This window comes from Protomyctophum parallelum, assembly GCF_964188405.1.
Source record: "Protomyctophum parallelum genome assembly, chromosome: 12".
In the NCBI taxonomy this organism is placed as follows: Eukaryota; Metazoa; Chordata; class Actinopteri; order Myctophiformes; family Myctophidae; genus Protomyctophum; species Protomyctophum parallelum.
The window spans coordinates 27,981,679-28,000,907 of NC_139712.1; the positions used below are offsets into that span (position 1 = coordinate 27,981,679).

General features: G+C 40.6%; 1 protein-coding gene across 1 annotated transcript in view; it reads right to left on the reverse strand.

Annotated features, from left to right (window-relative positions):
- Nucleotides 1–19,229, reverse strand: part of malrd1 (MAM and LDL receptor class A domain containing 1) — a gene marked incomplete at its 5' end in the record, with an annotated part of 101,539 nt that overhangs the window by 47,873 nt on the left and 34,437 nt on the right. The window contains 5 exons of the mRNA XM_083778384.1: nt 365–653; nt 3,124–3,371; nt 13,614–13,833; nt 15,082–15,192; nt 16,496–16,652. Coding sequence (XP_083634510.1) covers nt 365–653; nt 3,124–3,371; nt 13,614–13,833; nt 15,082–15,192; nt 16,496–16,652 — 1,025 coding nt within the window. The remainder of the gene's footprint in view (nt 1–364; nt 654–3,123; nt 3,372–13,613; nt 13,834–15,081; nt 15,193–16,495; nt 16,653–19,229) is intronic.

A 19,229-nucleotide genomic window follows, 5' to 3' on the forward strand; every position in this document is an offset into this window, starting at 1 on the left:
TTTTATCTGAGGTTGTACAGTAGTAGTAGGTGGCTACCTATTAGTAAATTAGGTGCATAATGAGGTGCCCAAGTCAGCAAAGTATAATGCATTTATTTTGTCAAGGGTTGATCCTTACTTACTCTTCTAATTTGGACTTGGACAGTATGTTCCGAGACTAATCTGAGTCAGAATGCAACTGCTGTGACACTAATTCCCCTTAAACAGTTCAGACGTTAATTTGTCATCTTGTGACTCTTTACAAAGCACGAGCAGTTACAAAACTCCCCACAGCCTGAGCCCACCCGTGTACAACGTTATTTAATATCTCAGAGTCACCGAGTCAGGAGGAGAGGAGGAAACAGAAGAGTATATCACAGCCTACCTCCCGCAGGTGGAGTGGTGTTTTCACCGTCTTCGGCCCACGACGTCAGCAGGCACCCCGGGGAGAAGGTGATGTCGTCCAGGCAGATGTCCCCTTTGGGGTTCCTTCCCACTTTGCCTTCAAAGGCCACCTGGAAGTCGCGGGGAGAGCTCAGCGGGATCTCCCTCATGCGCCAGTAGTTGCCCTGGTCCCCCGTCAGGTTCAGGAGGAGACGAGACGTTCCGCCACTCCTCTGGAACACGCTGAGCGTTCCGGTGCCGTCCCCAGACATGTGCACGTAGAATCGCATCTGGAGAGACGGGGTGAATGGACGAATTGAGGCCTTTTGGAACATACATTTTGTTTCATTTGGATATTTGGTAAAACTTGGATTAGAAACCTGCAGTATAATTAGGACTGTCTGTCTGTCTAGTCTATACAGTGTGCATGCGTGAGTGCGTGCGTGTGTGCAAGAATATAAGAAAACGGTGTGCACCCAAATGTGTAGCAATACAGCAACTAATGGTACATAATATATTATTCACTTGACCTTGACTATAGTGATTGGTTTGGTAATCGCGTAAGCAAAACAAACTACTACAAAACAGCTCTAATTTATCGCAGATATTTTGTTACGGTCCAATTACACCACAATCACACCACACAATTTATTACAAAACCGTGGAATGTCACTGCAGACTTTGTGCAGCAGATGCCATTAAACTACATGTACGTATTATTACATTAGCTACATAATCTAGATGCACTTTTCCTTTCATTTCCTGTGTCCATCAAGGCTTGGCAACAGAGCTCGTCTAGTGTCTGCAAGCAGCAGCACGAGGAAATCACAAACTCCATGCTCCTCTCAAAACGCTACCAGATGCTGGGGCGGGTTTGTTAATACTGCAGGCTGCTACAGTACCTCCACCTCCCTCTCTGGAGAGAGAGTGCACTCAGAAGCTGAATATCTCTCTCCGCTTCATATCTCTCCCTCATCAGCCTCCTCTTGTTCCCTCTGCCTAATTGGTACAATTAGGCTGGACTTAGATGACACGTACTTGATGCACCTGCACCACGTCGACTGAGCAGTCAGTCAGTCAGGAGGAGCTTCCAGACAGGACGGATGAACCCAACCGAGCCAATTAAAATGTGTTGTTGACACATTATGCAAACGTGATTCGGCTAGTTGAATGCGCTCACACACAATGTTGAGAGGAAGAATGAAGAGGGAGAGGAATTGAAGACCAAATAGTTTGATTAAAGACAGCCAAAGGTTCTCTAATGAATTCACAGAAAAGGGAAAAACACCCTTAATGCCAAACTACTACTGTCCATCAATCAGAATATGTCATCCCATGCTAGTTGATCTCAGGCCAGGCAGGACTGTGTACCTCTTATGTCAATGATTCTCAAACTGTGGGCCCAAGCTGGAACCCACTCGATTGATTGATGATTAAAATAAATCACCCATGTGATCAGTTGACACGGCAGCCATTCAGGTGGAAAAGGAGCCCAATCTCAGCCAAACACGGTGAAATAGCACGGATTGGCAATTCCGTACATACACACATAGAAAACTCCAAAATCCATACATATTACACTACTACTGTTTTGACCGCGACGGAGGAGTGACTTTCACTAGTATTGTATTGTACTAGAATTGCCGTGTTTGGGGGAGATCGGGTTTGACATTATTTACGATTCTGTGCTATTGGGTTACAACTCGGACGGGGCTGAGTCGGCTCTACGGAACTTCACAACGTTCAACAACAAATTGCACGCTTTAGCGCGCTCAGTGGTGTCTCTCGTGGCTCAAGTTCGGTAGAGACGGCGCCTCTCAGTCCCGGTCTATGGGGAGGATTTCAGTGTAATATGTACATATTTGGGGGTTTTCTAGGCGTGCATGTACGGAATTGCCAATCCGTGCTTTTGAGGTTTTCAAGCAGCCTTGATCCAGGAAAGGGTGGGAGCAACTTCACTCTCACGTCATCCTTCTAACTTCATTACTGGAAGTATTCCTGAGGTGTTGAAAATTGAAATGTTGTTCCACTTCATTAGGGAACGGGGACATGGGGGGGGGGGGGCGGGCATAAATAACTTCATAAGTGGCAATCTGAGAAAACAAGGTCAATGTTCAGTGTTCACTCATGTTGCTTTTAAACTGAAAATGTAATTCTGAATTGTGTTTGTGCACTTCTATTTTGGCTGCCCTCCACAGCACAACCACAGCTCAGCAACCATACAGAAAACAATAAATCAAACAATCAATCAACAAATAAAACAATTGATGTTTCACACGATACAGTCTATTTGGAAATACGATGCTTAGGACCACAGAAATACATTTCCACAAATACCCTGTATTTCATATATGTCTGGCCAATAAACAAATCTTGAATACCGTTTTGTTTTGTACATTTTAAATGTACCAAGCATGAAATGTTTTCTCTTACGGTTAAACACAGAAATCCATATTGTGCACTAAGTATTCCTAAATTGTAAACATTATTCTGCGCACAGGAGTCTGACATAATTATGTATTTTCAACAGCTATCCCCATCATCCATTCATCAGAGCAAAGCAACCATTGATCTCCTTTGATCTCTAACCTAGTTTTGACCCTAAATCAAATCCCTTCTTCTCCTCCTCCTCCAACCCTTATTGATTTCCACTGGGACTCGTATTGATCCCAGCGACACAACCTTATATTACCCTCTAATTCACAAGACTTCAACAAGCTTGACTCGGTTGCCCTCTGCCCTCTCCACCTTGACCCTGACCTTGCACTGCTTGCTCCGCCGGCTCAGCCGGGGTCCTGTGATGCGGGCGGTGTCCCCGGCCGCCTGAGGGAAGGAGCTCTCCAGGTACAGGTAGTGACCGGACGGGTCCCTCAGGGTGTGGTCCGTCGATGGGCCAGTGCCGGCGGTCGGCGTGCTGCCCGCCTTGATCAGCCAGTTGAAGTCGTCCAGTCGGCATTGGCGCCAGGAGCAGAGGTCAAACTCAAAGTTGCAGCGCCCGCTGAAACCCTCTGCAAGAGAGAGAACATAAAGCATCCGATCTTGAAATGAAAATGACCTGACGACTACTCCAAAGTGAGTGACACCCGCGCAGCCACAGCAACGACGAATTATAGAACAAGCATGGGGAAATTCTCATTCTACTGCTCTGTGTCAACGAAATGTGGAATGCCATTAAATTTAATTAGTGTGGTTGCCCGAATGGGCAACCAGACTCTTGTAACTGTGACACTTTATTATTATTTTCTCACTGGAGTAGTCTTTATTTTGACGCTTTATACCTCCCACACTGTACGCTGTACGCACTTGAGCCATATGTCAAATTGACCGGAAAAATCGGGAATCGTGTGCTTGTATTTTGTTAAGAGAAATGTTGTATAGTTTAATTGATATGAATTTATTAGTGAATTAAATTTCCCCATTGACATGAATGGGAAAAGGCAAAAATTCACATAAAAGTATTTGTTCCTCGGAGACTGTAATCACTATAGTTACAAAACTTTTAGGGATATTTCAACATTATCACTAAAATTATTTAACCCTAAAATTTTATCGGTCGGCCTCATGGTGGCGCTATAACAGCCCACTTTACCTTTTGGCTTATAACTCTTGAACCGTAGGTCGTAAAATCAAAATTATTTTTTCCCTGGATTCCTTGGGTCATGACGCATCTCCCCATATAGGCCACGCCCATTTCCGCCATGATAGATTTTCCGCCATTTTGAATTCTGTCCAAAACACACTTTTTGCTTTTCCTCCTACAGATTTTGTCCAAATCTCACAGAAATCGGCACACGTGATCTCTGGACCCATCCAATTAAAACTGAGCCGCAGAATTTTGAAAGTGCGTATCGTTCGGCCGTAATCGTCTTCCGAAGTTAGTAGGAGGGGCCTATATCACAAAAAATGCCATAAATCACGAACGGAATGTCCAATCCATCCCAAATTTCAATCACATGTCCGGGGTGGTTCAATCAACCAAGTTCTAAAAGCAATTCCATTTTCACCCATAGGGGGCGCCGCAAATGCGAGAAATGTAACCGTTTGTCGCAAAAACATGAATTTCGGGGGTTAAATCCCCTCCGAATGACTTACGCATGATCTAAGGCGTGACTTGAAATTGTAATTGGCTGGCAATACTAGTGGGAGGGGCATATGTAAGCCACTGCGGCAACCACACTCTGCAATTTTTTAAAATTGCGAATTTTCTAGTTAGTGTGGTTGCCCGAATGGGCAACCAGACTCTTGTAACTGTGACACTTTATTATTAGTGTGGTTGCCCGAATGGGCAACCAGACTCTTGTAACTGTGACACTTTATTATTATTTTCTCACTGGAGTAGTCTTTATTTTGACGCTTTATACCTCCCACACTGTACGCTGTACGCACTTGAGCCATATGTCAAATTGACCGGAAAAATCGGGAATCGTGTGCTTGTATTTTGTTAAGAGAAATGTTGTATAGTTTAATTGATATGAATTTATTAGTGAATTAAATTTCCCCATTGACATGAATGGGAAAAGGCAAAAATTCACATAAAAGTATTTGTTCCTCGGAGACTGTAATCACTATAGTTACAAAACTTTTAGGGATATTTCAACATTATCACTAAAATTATTTAACCCTAAAATTTTATCGGTCGGCCTCATGGTGGCGCTATAACAGCCCACTTTACCTTTTGGCTTATAACTCTTGAACCGTAGGTCGTAAAATAAAAAATAAAAATTCCCTGGATTCCTTGGGTCATGACGCATCTCCCCATATAGGCCACGCCCATTTCCGCCATGATAGATTTTCCGCCATTTTGAATTTTGTCCAAAACACACTTTTTGCTTTTCCTCCTACAGATTTTGTCCAAATCTCACAGAAAGCGGCACACGTGATCTCTGGACCCATCCAATTAAAACTGAGCCGCAGAATTTTGAAAGTGCGTATCGTTCGGCCGTAATCGTCTTCCGAAGTTAGTAGGAGGGGCCTATATCACAAAAAATGCCATAAATCACGAACGGAATGTCCAATCCATCCCAAATTTCAATCACATGTCCGGGGTGGTTCAATCAACCAAGTTCTAAAAGCAATTCCATTTTCATCCATAGGGGGCGCCGCAAATGCGAGAAATGTAACCGTTTGTCGCAAAAACATGAATTTCGGGGGTTAAATCCCCTCTGAATTACTTACGCATGATCTAAGGCGTGACTTGAAATTGTAATTGGCTGGCAATACTAGTGGGAGGGGCATATGTAAGCCACTGCGGCAACCACACTCTGCAATTTTTTAAAATTGCGAATTTTCTAGTGTTATTTGTTAGTGTGGTCTTTATTAGTAGTCTTTATTTTGACGCTTTATACCTCCCACACTGTACGCTGTACGCACTTGAGCCATATGTCAAATTGACCGGAAAAATCGGGAATCGTGTGCTTGTATTTTGTTAAGAGAAATGTTGTAAAGTTTAATTGATATGAATTTATTAGTGAATAAAATTTCCCCATTGACATGAATGGGAAAAGGCAAAAATTCACATTCAAGTATTTGTTCCTCGGAGACTGTAATCACTACAGTTACAAAACTTTTAGGGATAATTCAACATTATCCCTAAAATTATTTAACAATAAATTTTTATCGGTCGGCCTCATGGTGGCGCTATAACAGCCCACTTTACCTTTTGGCTTATAACTCTTGAACCGTAGGTCGTAAAATCAAAATTATTCTTTCCCTGGATTCCTTGGGTCATGACGCATCTCCCCATATAGGCCACGCCCATTTCCGCCATGATAGATTTTCCGCCATTTAGAATTTTGTCCAAAACACACTTTTTGCTTTTCCTCCTACAGATTTTGTCCAAATCTCACAGAAATCGGCACACGTGATCTCTGGACCCATCCAATTAAAACTGAGCCGCAGAATTTTGAAAGTGCGTATCGTTCGGCCGCAATCGTCTTCCGAAGTTAGTAGGAGGGGCCTATATCACAAAAAATGCCATAAATCACGAACGGAATGTCCAATCCATCCCAAATTTCAATCACATGTCCGGGGTGGTTCAATCAACCAAGTTCTAAAAGCAATTCAATTTTCATCCATAGGGGGCGCCGCAAATGCGAGAAATGTAACCGCTTGTCGCAAAAACATGAATTTCGGGGGTTAAATCCCCTCCGAATTACTTACGCATGATCTAAGGCGTGACTTGAAATTGTAATTGGCTGGCAATACTAGTGGGAGGGGCATATGTAAGCCACTGCGGCAACCACACTCTGCAATTTTTTTAAATTGCGAATTTTCTAGTGTTATTTGTTAGTGTGGTCTTTATTAGTAGTCTTTATTTTGACGCTTTATACCTCCCACACTGTACGCTGTACGCACTTGAGCCATATGTCAAATTGACCGGAAAAATCGGGAATCGTGTGCTTGTATTTTGTTAAGAGAAATGTTGTATAGTTTAATTGATATGAATTTATTAGTGAATTAAATTTCCCCATTGACATGAATGGGAAAAGGCAAAAATTCACATTCAAGTATTTGTTCCTCGGAGACTGTAATCACTATAGTTACAAAACTTTTAGGGATAATTCAACATTATCCCTAAAATTATTTAACACTAAAATTTTATCGGTCGGCCTCATGGTGGCGCTATAACAGCCCACTTTACCTTTTGGCTTATAACTCTTGAACCGTAGGTCGTAAAATCAAAAAAATGTTTTCCCTGGATTCCTTGGGTCATGACGCATCTCCCCATATAGGCCACACCCATTTCCGCCATGATAGATTTTCCGCCATTTTGAATTTTGTCCAAAACACACTTTTTGCTTTTCCTCCTACAGATTTTGTCCAAATCTCACAGAAATTGGCACACGTGATCTCTGGACCCATCCAATTAAAACTGAGCCGCAGAATTTTGAAAGTGCGTATCGTTCGGCCGTAATCATCTTCCGAAGTTAGTAGGAGGGGCCTATATCACAAAAAATGCCATAAATCACGAACGGAATGTCCAATCCATCCCAAATTTGAATCACATGTCCGGGGTGGTTCAATCAACCAAGTTCTAAAAGCAATTCCATTTTCATCCATAGGGGGCGCCGCAAATGCGAGAAATGTAACCGTTTGTCGCAAAAACATGAATTTCGTGGGGGTTAAATCCCCTCCGAATGACTTACGCATGATCTAAGGCGTGACTTGAAATTGTAATTGGCTGGCAATACTAGTGGGAGGGGCATATGTAAGCCACTGCGGCAACCACACTCTGCAATTTTTTTAAATTGCGAATTTTCTAGTGTTATTTGTTAGTGTAGTCTTTATTAGTAGTCTTTATTTTGACGCTTTATACCTCCCACACTGTACGCTGTACGCACTTGAGCCATATGTCAAATTGACCGGAAAAATCGGGAATCGTGTGCTTGTATTTTGTTAAGAGAAATGTTGTATAGTTTAATTGATATGAATTTATTAGTGAATTAAATTTCCCCATTGACATGAATGGGAAAAGGCAAAAATTCACATTCAAGTATTTGTTCCTCGGAGACTGTAATCACTATAGTTACAAAACTTTTAGGGATAATTCAACATTATCCCTAAAATTATTTAACACTAAAATTTTATCGGTCGGCCTCATGGTGGCGCTATAACAGCCCACTTTACCTTTTGGCTTATAACTCTTGAACCGTAGGTCGTAAAATCAAAAAAATGTTTTCCCTGGATTCCTTGGGTCATGACGCATCTCCCCATATAGGCCACGCCCATTTCCGCCATGATAGATTTTCCGCCATTTTGAATTTTGTCCAAAACACACTTTTTGCTTTTCCTCCTACAGATTTTGTCCAAATCTCACAGAAATTGGCACACGTGATCTCTGGACCCATCCAATTAAAACTGAGCCGCAGAATTTTGAAAGTGCGTATCGTTCGGCCGCAATCGTCTTCCGAAGTTAGTAGGAGGGGCCTATATCACAAAAAATGCCATAAATCACGAACGGAATGTCCAATCCATCCCAAATTTCAATCACATGTCCGGGGTGGTTCAGTCAACCAAGTTCTAAAAACATTCCATTTTCATCCATAGGGGGCGCCGCAATTGCGAGAAATGTAACCGTTTGTCGCAAAAACATGAATTTCGGGGGTTAAATCCCCTCCGAATGACTTACGCATGATCTAAGGCGTGACTTGAAATTGTAATTGGCTGGCAATACTAGTGGGAGGGGCATATGTAAGCCACTGCGGCAACCACACTCTGCAATTTTTTTAAATTGCGAATTTTCTAGTTATTTTCTCACTGGAGTAGTCTTTATTTTGACGCTTTATACCTCCCACACTGTACGCTGTACGCACTTGAGCCATATGTCAAATTGACCGGAAAAATCGGGAATCGTGTGCTTGTATTTTGTTAAGAGAAATGTTGTATAGTTTAATTGATATGAATTTATTAGTGAATTAAATTTCCCCATTGACATGAATGGGAAAAGGCAAAAATTCACATAAAAGTATTTGTTCCTCGGAGACTGTAATCACTATAGTTACAAAACTTTTAGGGATATTTCAACATTATCACTAAAATTATTTAACCCTAAAATTTTATCGGTCGGCCTCATGGTGGCGCTATAACAGCCCACTTTACCTTTTGGCTTATAAATCTTGAACCGTAGGTCGTAAAATCAAAATTATTTTTCCCCTGGATTCCTTGGGTCATGACGCATCTCCCCATATAGGCCACGCCCATTTCCGCCATGACAGATTTTCCGCCATTTTGAATTTTGTCCAAAACACACTTTTTGCATTTCCTCCTACAGATTTTGTCCAAATCTCACAGAAATCGGCACACGTGATCTCTGGACCCATCCAATTAAAACTGAGCCGCAGAATTTTGAAAGTGCGTATCGTTCGGCCGCAATCGTCTTCCGAAGTTAGTAGGAGGGGCCTATATCACAAAAAATGCCATAAATCACGAACGGAATGTCCAATCCATCCCAAATTTCAATCACATGTCCGGGGTGGTTCAATCAACCAAGTTCTAATAGCAATTCCATTTTCATCCATAGGGGGCGCCGCAAATGCGAGAAATGTAACCGTTTGTCGCAAAAACATGAATTTCGGGGGTTAAATCCCCTCCGAATTACTTACGCATGATCTAAGGCGTGACTTGAAATTGTAATTGGCTGGCAATACTAGTGGGAGGGGCATATGTAAGCCCACTGCGGCAACCACACTCTGCAATTTTTTTAAATTGCGAATTTTCTAGTGTTATTTGTTAGTGTGGTCTTTATTAGTAGTCTTTATTTTGACGCTTTATACCTCCCACACTGTACGCTGTACGCACTTGAGCCATATGTCAAATTGACCGGAAAAATCGGGAATCGTGTGCTTGTATTTTGTTAAGAGAAATGTTGTATAGTTTAATTGATATGAATTTATTAGTGAATTAAATTTCCCCATTGACATGAATGGGAAAAGGCAAAAATTCACATTCAAGTATTTGTTCCTCGGAGACTGTAATCACTATAGTTACAAAACTTTTAGGGATAATTCAACATTATCCCTAAAATTATTTAACACTAAAATTTTATCGGTCGGCCTCATGGTGGCGCTATAACAGCCCACTTTACCTTTTGGCTTATAACTCTTGAACCGTAGGTCGTAAAATCAAAAAAATGTTTTCCCTGGATTCCTTGGGTCATGACGCATCTCCCCATATAGGCCACGCCCATTTCCGCCATGATAGATTTTCCGCCATTTTGAATTTTGTCCAAAACACACTTTTTGCTTTTCCTCCTACAGATTTTGTCCAAATCTCACACAAATCTGTACACGTGATCTCTGGACCCATCCGATTAAAACTGAACCGCAGAATTTTGAAAGTGCGTATCGTTCGGCCGTAATCGTCTTCCGAAGTTAGTATGGGGGGCCTATATCACAAAAATGCCATAAATCACGAACGGAATGTCCAATCCATCCCAAATTTGAATCACATGTCCGGGGTGGTTCAATCAACCAAGTTCTAAAAGCAATTCAATTTTCATCCATAGGGGGCGCCGCAAACGCGAGAAATGTAACCGTTTGTCGCAAAAACATGAATTTCGGGGGTTAAATCCCCTCCGAATTACTTACGCATGATCTAAGGCGTGACTTGAAATTGTAATTGGCTGGCAATACTAGTGGGAGGGGCATATGTAAGCCACTGCGGCAACCACACTCTGCAATTTTTTTAAATTGCGAATTTTCTAGTTAAAAGATGTGAATCACTGGTTTCTTTCAAAACTGGCCTGAAAACCCATCAGGAGAAAATGCAAATTCCCATAGAAAGGAGGTGTCTTTTGCGGCCGCGGTTTTCCCCTTTGTACATAATAGTGTTTTGTATTGTATTATAATTAGTGTGGTTGCCCGAATGGGCAACCAGACTCTTGTAACTGTGACACTTTATTATTATTATTATTTTTTTTTCACTGGAGTAGTCTTTATTTTGACGCTTTATACCTCCCACACTGTACGCTGTACGCACTTGAGCCATATGTCAAATTGACCGGAAAAATCGGGAATCGTGTGCTTGTATTTTGTTAAGAGAAATGTTGTATAGTTTAATTGATATGAATTTATTAGTGAATTAAATGTCCCTATTGACATGAATGGGAAAAGGCAAAAATTCACATAAAAGTATTTGTTCCTCGGAGACTGTAATCACTATAGTTACAAAACCTTTAGGGATAATTCAAAATTATCCCTAAAATTATTTAACCCTAAAATTTTATCGGTCGGCCTCATGGTGGCGCTATAACAGCCCACTTTACCTTTTGGCTTATAACTCTTGAACCGTAGGTCGTAAAATCAAAATTATTTTTTCCCTGGATTCCTTGGGTCATGACGCATCTCCCCATATAGGCCACGCCCATTTCCGCCATGATAGATTTTCCGCCATTTTGAATTTTGTCCAAAACACACTTTTTGCTTTTCCTCCTACAGATTTTGTCCAAATCTCACAGAAATCGGCACACGTGATCTCTGGACCCATCCAATTAAAACTGAGCCGCAGAATTTTGAAAGTGCGTATCGTTCGGCCGCAATCGTCTTCCGAAGTTAGTAGGAGGGGCCTATATCACAAAAAATGCCATAAATCACGAACGGAATGTCCAATCCATCCCAAATTTCAATCACATGTCCGGGGTGGTTCAATCAACCAAGTTCTAATAGCAATTCCATTTTCATCCATAGGGGGCGCCGCAAATGCGAGAAATGTAACCGTTTGTCGCAAAAACATGAATTTCGGGGGTTAGGCCTAAAAAAAAAAAACTTTGGTTTCCGATTGGCTGTCATTTTTGGGCTGAGTAGGTAGGGAATTTATTTTATTTTATTTTTCGTGGGAAAGTTGGGTAGCAAGGAATTTTTTTTATTTTTTTTATTTTTTCGTGGGAAGGATGGGTAGAGAGGATTTTTTTTTAACTTTTTTTTTTCCTACGGCAATGATGGATAGGCTTCTTTTTTAATAACTTCAATATTTGCCTGAAATACCATATTTTAAATAATGAATGGTTCAAGTACACATAACACTACGTCTACATGCCTACAGCTAAACATTTGAAAACTTTGAATAGAATGTCCACACACTGGTTGAATACTTAATACGCATGTTTCATGATAAATTATTTTTATGTGATGTATTCCCATGCTTTTTGTTCTTGCTTAATGTAAATCGCTCTGGATTAAGAGCGTCTGATAAATGCCTAAATTGTAAATTGTACTGTCTTACAGCAACTAGAAGGCTCTGACAGTAATGAAATGCACAGTCACGTCAAACTGCTGCCCCTCCTCCTGCCTGCAACTCAGTTCATTTGAACTGTGGAATCATGGCAGGTCTAAGACTACATTTGCAAGCCCCCTATTTTATTTAGTTGCGCCTGTGTTTTGGGGTGGCATGAATCTTTCATGCTTGTAAACATTGTGAAATCACGTGTACTTCATTTATTGGCCATCCAGTTTTAGGTAACGGTGGTGTCAGCAACAACCCACCTAACGTAAAACAACCTCTGCTTTCCAGCTCATGTTTTGACATAAAAAGTTAGAACGTGTTGCTGGCATCAACATAGCTATAGTGCTAGTTATTAAAAGACAAAAACATAGCTAACGTTAGCCCCATATATGATATGTGCCCTCTCCTCTCCCTACGCCCATTCATGTTTTGACATAAAAAGTTAGAACGTGTTGCTGGCATCAACATAGCTATAGTGCTAGTTATTAAAAGACAAAAACATAGCTAACGTTAGCCCCATATGTGCCCTCTCCTCTCCCTACGCTCATTCTGTAGCTCCGAGCACATATATGGGGCTAAGCTAACGTTAGCTAACGTTCTGACGGGGTAGAAGCATGAGCCGAATGGGTTTCCTCCTCCTCGCATCTCAGGGCTATAGATACCGAAAGTCAAACATGCCCAGCACGCACCCAGCCTGGGCGCCTAGAGGCTCCAGGGTGGGGGGGGAGAGTATGTCGGCTGAGATGATAGTCCATTTATCCGCTCGGTCGTGTCTCCCTTCTGCGGACTTAAACCGACACCGGCACGGTTTCACCTCCTTAATTATGTCTTCAAATGTTTTTGTACTCAATCGTATGATCTGTGGCGGTGCTTTGCACGGGCAGTGGACAGTCACAGACACCGTGCACAGGTCCATGCTGTATGTTGTCACTGTTGTGTTGTGCGTCTCCTCGCGATGACGCATTCCAAAACATTTGCGCACGTGATATTTTAGACGAAAGAAAACTTTATTTTGACTTCGCGCGTCCCAATGGTCTCATCAAAGATAATTTTAATTTTAATAAAGACCTTTTGGGTCTTACTCGGTCGCATTCTGAGCTTCTTTTTTTTTTTTTTTTTTTTTCACCAAATGCCAATAAAATAATATGAGTCGCGCATATTTAATAGAGTCGGTCGGCAACCGGAAACCAAAGTTTTTTTTTATTAGGCCTTAAATCCCCTCCGAATTACTTACGCATGATCTAAGGCGTGACTTGAAATTGTAATTGGCTGGCAATACTAGTGGGAGGGGCATATGTAAGCCACTGCGGCAACCACACTCTGCAATTTTTTAAAATTGCGAATTTTCTAGTTACATATAGTATTACATGTATTATTGTGTTATTTTCTTTTTTTAATGCCATGTTGATGAATTGAATACATATACAATAAAAACAAGTCTTTTGGAGTTTTAACCTCAATGTCTGACTGTTCCTCGTGCTGTTATATACTAATAAAGTATTCAATCAATCGGCGGAGGAAGGAAAGCTCACTGCAGATGTAGGGGTTCTCGTCGGAGTGGTCCCCACAGTGGTTGATGAAGTCACACAGGTTGTCCTGTGGGATGCAGTGTCCGTTGGCGCAGGCGTACTGGTCGGGACGGCACGGCTGCTCCGAGGTCAGCGGAAGAGGAGGGGCACACTGGTGGAAGAGGACGTCGTCCACCACTACGTCGCCCATGTAGCTGATGCCTCGCTTGGCCCTGAACACCACCTGACAACAACACAGACACAGACCTGAGGTCAGCTCATAGCTGTTGTTGTCGTTTATCATGTTGTTTCACAGCTGACGCCAATGAAGCGTTATTAGTGTGAGAAGCGTTATTAGTGTCCAAAAGTGTGAGAACTACTGATTTAGAAGGCATTTGTAGAATATAACTCAGGTCTTAATGGGTTAAAAATGTCAGAAACACAACACTCATGAGTTTATTCCGCCACACAATTGTAGTGAGGGTCCCTGCTTCATCTCTCTCTCAGTCTCAGCTAAGGGACATTGAAGACCCCCGTATTAGATTATATCAAAACACATCTTTCAGGGCATAAACCACAGATTGCTACAGCATGGCTTATAATGAAATCTTTGGCATGAGTCATGTTGCTCCCTCCGGAGACAGCAGCCCTGATGAAGTGCACGGAAAGCAGAGGAAAAAGGGCACTCACAATCCCTCCGAAAAAGGACTCTTAAGCATGATTTATAATTAGAGTATGGTGTAAAAAGCTCCTCGAAATGCTGAATGGCTGCTCTGTTTGTTCCGAGGAAAGGTTAATGGACATTCAAAGGGCATGTTTTCTTTCTTTTACCACATTAGGTAGTCCGGTCGGTGCTCTGGGGTGGCAAAGTGGTGTTGTTTTTGTGGAGTGCAAAGTGCAATACACAGAGTTCACACCATTTTTTAACCAATTCTAATCTTTTCTATAACTTTTGCAAAGTATATTATTCCATTTCCAGGCCTATAGCAATCATACAGTGCAATAATGTGGCTCTTACACCAGTGTGATATCAATGCACCAAGTCAGACTCCAGCGAAGGTGTTACAACGTATCACGTTGCAACGTTTTGGTAGCTCATAAATCTATTATTTTTGTCACGTGATGATGTCCTGCAATGTTACACTCATGCAGCCTGTACAGCGCACGGATTGTGAGTATGATTGCACCTTCATGACCTGAGACTAATTTTAATTAGACTCACCACTGATCTTCATGGCTGTTGGGCGCATCTGAGAGTCTCATTCATAGTCTGGATTTTCGGTGGTGAGGTGACCACCGAACTACATGACGTCACGAGCAAACCACCGCCACCTCCCCAGCCCTTCTCTCCGTTATTACTCACCACCACTCAACATTATTTCAGCAAATAAGTAATAATAGATCTGCTATTTTCTGCAATTTGGCCAATAATATTATATTATCAACTACAACTGTTAAGTGCTTCATAGGAACTCATGATTGATTGACACACCTGAAAATTGTTGGAGATCCCTAAATACACCTCCCCACGTCTCCATTTGTTGCCTTGACTTCCAGTCTGAGACCACACCGTGTTGGTGACATTTCCATATTTCAACAACACCTGTAGAATATTAAAGCACATAGTATGAATATTATAATCACTGATTAAAGTTTGTTCTCTCATATATATATACACACAGTGTGTGTGTGTGTGTGTGTGTGTGTGTGTGTGTGTGTGTGTGTGCGTGCGTGCATATATATACATATCCCGGAAAAGTGATGAATGATTTGTTAAAATGTTTAAGACTGTGGGTTTTAAAATACTGAGTAGAAGCAATGAAAAGTGAAGGCGAAAATAAATAAATAAATAAATAAATAAATAAATAAATAAATAAATAAATAAATAAATAAATAAATAAATAAATAAATAAATAAATAAATAAATAAATAAATAAATAAATAAATAAATAAATAAATAAATAAATAAATAAATAAAATAAGTGTAAAATAGCTCTATATTCTGATAGCACTCATTAGTAACAGCCTACCGGAGTCTCCATGTCTCTCCAGTACAGAAAATGCATTTTCAGGTCGGCATACCAATTTTATCCAATAATTTGAACTCAGACAGGATACAGATTATAGTGAAATTGATGACACAAAGAAATGAGCAGATGAAATTGGAACTGGAATACTATAACACTCTCTCCTGAAAATGTGTCGCTTACCTGAAAATGTATTTTCTGTTATGAAAGAGCTGGAGACGCAGAGACCCATTTCACTGAACAAGTGCTTTAATATAGTGCTTTAACCTTTTAACAAAAATAAACTTTGTTTAACAAAAACATATCACGACACTTACCCTACCTTTGACAAAAGCTTGTTGTGACTAAATAATAACTACATTGGATATAGTGAAACAGTTATTTTTGCCTTTTCCTGAAAAGTAACAGTTCTGGACATTACAAGCCTTAATTCCACCCAACAGTGGCAATATACAAGTTATAATGATGAGTCGGTAACACCAGCTGGGTCCCTGGCCTCACTAGGGATGTGAATAAAAGTCGATTTTCAATTCTCGACTCATGCTCATCCCATTTTTTTATACATATATAATTTTTGTAATGGCTTTTTCTAAAACGTTATAAACATTAATGTTTTCAAAATGTAAAAAGGATTGAATGTTTTCCAAATGGGAGAGTGATAAATAAATGTCACTGGCAAGCACCCGTGTGTAATGTTACAGTGACCGATCACTGTAGTCTGTGCGAGTTGCGTCATCATTCAACCGTTTTCAATGGGTCACCACTTTTGGTGTAACCCCAGGTGTCTTGTTTATAATTTCTGAATTTCATAAACGTTGATAAATGGCCACGATACGTCGCTTCGCTAAACACCGAGTCGTTCACATCCCTAGGCCTCACCTGCAGTGAGCCCACGGTGAACCCACTCATGTGGTACCAGAAGACCAGGGTGCACTGAGGCCCCGTGGAGGAGATGACCGGGGTCTGGAGGTCGGTGGTGTGGCCGTAGCCGCCGTTGGAGCTGTCTGCACACATGTACCAGCCGTCCGCCGAACCTCTGCATGCGAGAGGAAAGGACAGGCAGAGAGATCAATATAACCGCCAGGCAATGTCACAATGGCACAAATAAAAAATGGCACAAATGAGAAATCGCACAAATGAGAAATGAGAAATCACACAAATGAGAAATCGCACAAAGAGAAATCGCACAAATGAGAAATCGCACAAATGAGAAATGTGAAATCGAAAAAATGAGAAATCGCACAAATGAGAAATGTGAAATGGTACAAATGAGAAATGAGAAATCGCACAAATGAGAAATGAGAAATCGCACGAATGAGAAATGAGAAATTGCAGAAATGAGAAATGGCAGAAATGAGAAATGGCACAAATGAGAAATGCGAAATCGCACAAATGAGAAATGAGAAATCGCACAAAAGCGAGAAATGAGAAATCGCACAAAAGTGAGAAATGAGAAATCGCACAAAAGCGAGAAATGAGAAATCGTACAAAAGCGAGAAATGAGAAATCGCACAAAAGCGAGAAATGAGAAATCGCACAAAAGCGAGAAATGAGAAATTGTGCAAGAAATGAGAAATTGTGCGAGAAATGAGAAATGAGAAATTGTGCGAGAAATGAGAAATGAGAAATTGTGCGAGAAATGAGAAATTGTGAGAGAAATGAGAAATTGTGCGAGAAATGAGAAATTAGAAATTGTGCGAGAAATGAGAAATTGTGCGAGAAATGAGAAATTGTGCTTCTCATTTTGTTCTAATTTCTCATTATTTCTCATTTCTCATTTCTTATTATTTCTCATTTCTTATTATTTCTCATTTCTTATTATTTCTCATTTCTTATTATTTCTCATTTCTCATTATTTCTCATTTCTTATTATTTCTTATTTCTCATTTCTTATTATTTCTTATTTCTCATTTCTTATTATTTCTCATTTCTTATTATTTCTCATTTCTCATTATTTCTCATTTCTTATTATTTCTCATTTTACGATTTCTCATTTACGATTTCTCATTTCTAATTTACAATTTCTCATTTACGATTTCTCATTTCTCATTTACGATTTCTCATTTACGATTTCTCATTTACGATTTCTCATTTCTCATTTACGATTTCTCATTTACGATTTCTCATTTCTCATTTACCATTTCTCATTTTACCATTTCTCATTTTACCATTTCTCATTTTACCATTTCTCATTTTACCATTTCTCATTTCTCATTTACGATTTCTCATTTCTCATTTACGATTTCTCATTTACGATTTCTCATTTCTCATTTACGATTTCTCATTTACGATGTCTCATTTCTCATTTACGATTTCTCATTTACGATTTCTCATTTTACCATTTCTCATTTACGATTTCTCATTTACCATTTCTCATTTACCATTTCTCATTTTACCATTTCTCATTTTACCATTTATCATTTTACCATTCCTCATTTCTCATTTTACGATTTCTCATTTTACGATTTATATTCTCATTTTACAATTTCTCATTTTACAATTTCTCATTTTACGATTTCTCATTTTACGATTTCTCATTTCTCATTTACGATTTCTCATTTTACGATTTCTCATTTTCGATTTCTCATTTTACGATTTCTCATTTTACGATTTCTCATTTTACCATTTCTCATTTTACCATTTCTCATTTTACCATTTCTCATTTTACCATTTCTCATTTCTCATTTACGATTTCTCATTTTACGATTTCTCTTTTACACACAAAAAGCACAATCAAAAGTACTCGACAGTATGGTTGCCAGTGTTGCCAACTGTCATGACAGAAATAAGCTAAGCAGCATCCAAAAACCAAACAACTCAAGCAATCCACGTTAGGCTGGAAATATGCAGGCTTGGCAACCAGTGTTGCCAACTGGTGACAGAGCAGGCTCAGCAGAAAATGATCTCCTGTCGACTACCAGTGTGCGTCTACCGGTTGTGAGTTTCACAAGCCAATATTGACCAGCATGCTTTCAGCAGCTGGTAAAGTTCACGCGTTCAAGTTACGAACATTACAAAATACTGAGTAGTAGTTGTTCAGTGTCCATGTCTCTCCATCTCTAAAGAAGGTACAGTACAGTACAGTACAGTACAGTACAGTACAGTACAGTACAGTACAGTACAGTACAGTACAGTACAGTACAGTACAGTACAGTACAGTACAGTACAACCGCTATAGGCCATCATCAATCACAGCTCTGTCCACCGATAAGACAATAGCCTCCATGGGTCAATGGAGTCCTAGTAGTACTAGGTCTATGGAACTCCCCTGACCGTCCTCATCTGTCTCCCTGACACCCCAACAACCATCCACATCCTTCCCCCCCACTCCCGTACGCTTCACTGTGAGGATATGGTTCCCCTGGGATTAAACAAGACATAGCTTCCCTGAAGGACAAGAGGGACGGGGGGGTGGAACGGGGGGGGGGGGGGGGGGGGGTTGAGAGGGGAGCAGGGGATTGCATTTTGCACTACACTCCAAACAAATGGAAAATTCAGCACGGCTATTCCCCCAGCCGCTCGCTAAAGCACACAGACATGGGCTATCAAATTTGAGACTGTTTACCGTTTTCCCTGCACAATCTAGTTAATTTAAAAACATGATGAATATTGA